This window comes from Lactuca virosa, chromosome 8, assembly GCF_052849685.1.
Source record: "Lactuca virosa cultivar CGN04683 chromosome 8, Lactuca_virosa_CGN04683_v6, whole genome shotgun sequence".
Classification (NCBI taxonomy): domain Eukaryota; kingdom Viridiplantae; phylum Streptophyta; class Magnoliopsida; order Asterales; family Asteraceae; genus Lactuca; species Lactuca virosa.
Window position 1 is genome coordinate 151,841,136 of NC_136433.1, and position 5,938 is coordinate 151,847,073.

The 5,938-nt window shown below is 29.9% G+C and overlaps 1 protein-coding gene across 1 annotated transcript; it reads left to right on the forward strand.

The window, feature by feature from the left end:
- Positions 1–3,499: 3,499 nt before the first annotated feature.
- Positions 3,500–5,592, forward strand: LOC145128341 (Transducin/WD40 repeat-like superfamily protein). The gene is made up of 5 exons (XM_079063147.1): positions 3,500–4,231; positions 4,714–4,783; positions 4,860–5,106; positions 5,193–5,266; positions 5,388–5,592. The coding sequence occupies exons 1-5, from the start codon at positions 3,606–3,608 to the stop codon at positions 5,439–5,441; spliced, it is 1,071 nt and encodes a 356-aa protein (XP_078919273.1). The 5' UTR covers positions 3,500–3,605; the 3' UTR covers positions 5,442–5,592.
- The last annotated feature ends 346 nt before the right edge of the window (positions 5,593–5,938 follow it).

Here is a 5,938-nt window from a genome sequence, read left to right on the forward strand (position 1 = left end):
TTGAAGAATGAATAAAGTTTGATCATACTCACATTTTAATAATGTTGTTATTTGTTAAGAATTTTATTCATTTTTGTTGATATTCTTTTAGAATGTGTATAATTATATTAAAATATATAAGACTTTTAGTTTGTAAGAATATGTATGAATTTGTATTTAAGTTCGGATGTATAAGAATATATATTAGAATGTTGTTATTTTTCAAACTCTGATTCAATAATTTTGTTATTCTTCAATAATATTCTAATAGAATGAAATTCTGAAAGAGCACCATTCTATAAAAAAAATATTCTGACAGAATAAAATCGGTTATGTTTACAAATTACGTTATAATTAAAATTGAATTAATAAAAAAATTCAGATTTTTAAAATTAGGAGAATTAATTATCCCTAAAAATCCGAAAATTTCCTTTTATAATTGTAGTTAATTGTCAAAAATACAATTTTTCTAAAATTTGTGTGATTATATGGTACATGATATCCCATTGTAATATCATACAATCTCAAATCATGTTCATTGATTAATTTCATCTGTTGGTCCAGATCTGTGCATTCTGGCACACAATAGTTAGTAAAAACAAAATAACCTAAGCCTATATATATATATATATATATATATATATATATATATATATATATATATATATATATATATATATATATATATATATATATAGAGAGAGAGAGAGCTAGGTCCAGGTATTCAAAGTAAGTATTGTGTTATTGTATGCATCAACGTGGGCCAATCAAAATTAAATAAAAAATTAAATAATTAAATAAATAAATAAATAAGGATAATTTAGTAATTTGTTTAGTAACTTCCAAAAATAACCCCTATAATCATGGTATTGATTTATAACCTAAATAAATAAGGGTGTCTTTGCTTTCAACAAGTGGATCCACTTAAAAGATTAGGGCTTTTAAACCCGTGTTCCTCTTGATCGGGCAAAGATGGATTCCGCCTACATCGTGAATCCTCCGAAGTCCAAACGATTCCGTCTCCGGCCAAACGTAGATGTCTCCGGCCACACCAGAAGATTGTCAATCGGTGCTGGTCACTTCCGTTGCTCACCACCGGCGCTTCCTCCATGCTGCTTACCTCCGACCACACGAGACGACCCTCAGTCGACTGCTCACCTCCGGCTATCCCGCCGGCATCAACTGCTCGATCTCCGCTGTTCATCTCCGTTGAAGCGTTTATCATCCTTGAAGCCATCTGTCAACAATCCATAGTGGTTATCGATAGAATGGTAAGCATCAGTTTCAATCCTTATTTTTTTGTCTATAGATTTCCATCACGTTGATTTGCACATTCTTCACTGATTTGTTTCAGTGGGATTGAATAGAAACAAATTATTGTTTGTAAAAATTTAAGTTGGTGAAGTGGAAATCGTTTGTTTAATTATAATTTATCCATCACATTTCAATCCGGCTTAATTTATGTTTAATTATAATTAACTGTTTGATGAAATGATTTAGTGGTTTGTGTGTTTTATACAATTCAAATTATATCGGAATGGAATCACGAATTCAAATTCTATCGGAATGAAACACGAATTCTAATTCTGTTGGAATGTAGTATGTATGTTTTCTCATTGATTATACATGTTCTACAATTTTTGGTTATTGGTTTTGGTGCAGTTAACAAGTCCGCATATTTTTCTAAAGGAATATAGTTTTTTATTTATCATTTGCTATATAGTTTTTTATTTATCATTTGCTAATGCGTTATTGGATTATAAACTACAATTAGATTTGTTTTCACAGAAATTGATGCTTGAAGAACTTGATACTTGAAGAACGGACAACAAAATTGAAAGTGTTTCTTAGCAACATTATTCTTTTAGAATGAATTAGTGTATTTGTTAGATTTTTGATGTTTTTTTTCCTGATTTGAAAGTTTTTTAATTTTATTCTTTTACAATAAATGTAATTCTTAGCAATTGTTACATGTATTCTATAAGAATTAATGTAATTTTTTGTTTTAATTCTTCAATTGATGGTTCGAGAATTTTGTTATTCTACAAGAAATTTTTAAAGTCATGATCAAGAAATATGTTCAAGAATATTTTTATTATTTTATGGTTCAAGAATATTTTTATTTTTAAACATCTACTCAAACATATTCTGTCAGAATGTCCGAATTAAAAACCTTATAATTCTTAAAATCGGATTTTTAAAATTAATAGAATTTATGATCCCTTAAAATATGCAAATTTCATTTATTAAATCTATATTAACTGACTAAATTACCATTGTAATTAATTAAGATGATATTTTTCAATTATATTTAATTCAATAATATATATTAATCACTTTATTAAAATAAGTAAATTTGATTGGCCCACATTTATGTATACAATAACACAATAATTACTTTAAATAGAATAACCTAAGCCTATATATATATATATATATATATATATATATATATATATATATATATATATATATATATACTATTGTTTATTTTTTTATATATTTTTTCGCTTACATTTTATTTTATTTATTTATATTCTTTATTATTCAAATTTTATTTAACTTTTTTTCGAATATATTGTTTAATGTTTTTTACATTTTGTTCGTTTATATTTTTTTGAATAATTTTTTCTAGTTTTTTCACGTGTTGTTTGAATACATTTTTTTGATGTTTTATTTGTTTATATTTTTTTAAATATTTTTTGTAAAAAATATAAAAAAGTTTGTTAAATGTGAATATTATTAACATACATTAGGTATAAAATTATTTTTTTAATAGGATTGACAGATATTAGCCGAATTTTAAAAACGAGTTTCAAGTTATATGGTGGCTAATTGGAAACCATATAATTCGAAAACGAAATTTTTTTCTAAAAATAAAAAAATGAACTAGAAAATATTGACACATGTGTTTGAGTTATAAGAATTCTGATTAGCATTTGACATTCGGAACAAAATGTAAAACAATTTCTAAAATTAAAAATATTAAACTCGAAGCCACTGACACTCATTTTAAATTCCGGTTAGCCTATACAATAACCATATTAAAATAAATAATTTTTATACCTAATACATGTTAATCATATTCACATTTAACAAACTTTCTTATATTTTTTATACAAAAAATATTTATAAAAAGCTTTACAAAAACATAAAAAAAATAAAAAATCAAAAAAACATTAAAAAATACATTCGAACAAAACATAAAAAAATCTAGAAAAACTATTCAAACGTCAAAAAAATGTAAATGAACAAAATATAAAAAAATATATTCTAATAAAATTTAAAAATAATATAAATTACAGAAAATATAAATAAATAAAATAAAATATAAACGGCAAAATATAAAAACAAAAATATAAAAGCAAGGGTGATTTTTTTAAATCATAGGAATGTATCTTGTTAAATTTTCAAAGGCTAAATTGGAAGTATGAATCTTATCAAACCACAGGGACCAAAACTGTAATTTACTTTATTATAATAAGGTATTTGCACAAAAAAGAAAAAGGAAAGAAAAAAAGGAAAAACAATGAAGCTTAAAACTCATGAAATTTTAAGCTCCAAAAACTTCCCGGCAACTCTCCCCAATTCCCATTTTACTCTCCCTCCATCCTAAAACCCTAACAATGTCTACAGAAACCCTAAAGCAATTCCACAGGCTTCCACAGTCAACCTACATAGACGCTCTCCGGTTTCTCCCCCCTCTCTCCGCATTCGACCGCTACGTCGTTATAGCGTCATTCAATTCCGATACCGACGAAACCTCCATTGGGATCCATGCCTTAAACCCTACAGATGCACCGACTCTAACCTTACAATCCTCATTCCCAACATCGTCCAGGATATCCTCTCTAAAAGTTGCTCAAAAGTCGCTCCAAAACCCCTTAATTGCTGCTTCCACCTTCGCTGGCTCCCTCCACATTCTTTTCCCAAACCCTATCGACGCATCATTTGAATCCGAGGTCTCTATACCCGAAAAAACCTTGCATCTAGGACCAATTTCGTGCCTGGATTTGCAGGAAAACGGCTCTGCGTGCGTGAGTGTTGGAGAAGATGGGAGAGTGAACTTGATTAGCGTCGGTGATTCGGGTTTGGATTATCGTCGAGTTTTTGATAGCAAGGGGTTGGTTTCTTATACTGCTGCCCGATGGGCGTCTCCCACGGAGTTTGCTACCGGCGGCTTGGGAAATTCTCTTCAGTGGTGGGATCAGAGGAGACCTGGAGGGCCAGTTTCACAGTTCAAGGGCAACTGGTAAGTAAAATGCTACTTCATGCTATTGTTGCTCATTATTTGTTTTACTCATAGTTAGTTTTGTGATCGATTTACTTTCATATATTCATTCTATCCAAATTCCCAAGAAAATGAAATATGAACAGCTTGTTCAGTTCCCTAGCGGATGGTAGTTTGTTGCACTCACATTGTTATTTAAAGCTCAAACAATATATGGTGGTGTAAGGCTGGTTCCATAAGAATGAGACTTAACATGACAGGTTACAATGAGGGAAACCACCCAAGAGTACTGTACTCATGGATATGAATAGGATATTCTGTGATCTATGTAGAGATGATAATCACAAAAGTAATCTTTGGCAAAGCTATATAATTTGACTTGCAGTTGCCTAAATTATTCCGGTTGACAAAAATAAGCATGGTAAAGGTTGTAATGCCTAAGGATTCACTACCATAATCCACCATAAATGCATGACATAAACAATATTCCACTCAATATACAGGGCTGAAGGAGCTTCTTCTGGTGTTGTACATTCTATTGATATTCATCCATCACGAAAGCACACATGTCTTGTGAGCATTTTTCCTTGTTACTTGTTATTTCTCTAAATAATCAAAGTGGAAAAAAAATATATATCATATTTTGTAGGCAGGAGGCTCTTATGGCACTGTATTTGCATGGGATCTTCGAAGGCAACAACAGCCAATAATTCTTTCAGGAATTGGCACTAGTGACACAACATCTAATATATGTATATCTTCCAGTGATGTATGGGAGGTTCAATATGACACTTTTATGAGCTCTTCAAGTCGTGCTAGTGCTAATATTTCATCTGATCGAGTCTTACCTGTTATGATGTGCTCTGAAGATGGGATTCTTGCTGTTGTTAAACAAGGTATGATTATTTTATTTATCTCTGTGAAGAAGTTATACTTTAAGCAGAAACATATAATATAGCTTTGATGTTGATCTATGTAATAGGTGAAGAGCCTACTGAAATACTGGCTGAAAACTGTGCTATTAATAGCTTTGACATTGATCCACAGAACCCCTCGGTATGTCATAGATGCAAATAGCAATGAAAGCATGTTGCTATTTCTTATTTCTTTACATTTAGCTGTTGTTTTATTATTCTTTTCATGCTGAAATTTACTAAATACTATACTATTACTACAGGATGTGATATGCAGTTTGGAATGGGAGTCGGTTGCTATCTTGACTAGGGCATAGGTGTCAACGATCAATATCAAATATTTTTATAAATTAAAGTTGATGAATCTGTTCTATAGTTTGATGCGTTGATGAAAAAACTGGAAATAGATTCCAATTCCAGCCATTGTTTTGTTTGTTGTCAATTAATAGAACCTTTTATTCTTACAAACATTTCTTGCCATATCTGAATATCATAGCCAAAAACACAAAACCATCTGTAACTTCTAAAAAACCCAAACCCTAATTTCCAAATGTGGTAATTTATGAATATCTGTAATCTAGTTATTTAAGAGATTAAGTAATTCGATTTAGGTTGTTACAAATAGGCAAATGCAAGGAAAGAAGAGACAACTTACTTGCTGCTCCCAAGTTAAGGCCAAGACAAGGTCGTAGTCTACCAATGAGATCACTTTGATTACTATTACCAAACACTACATAACAGATAAAGGATACAGAAGAAACCATAACGGATGAACAAGTCTAGGACTCTAGAAAAGAATTCTAGTCAATCTTAA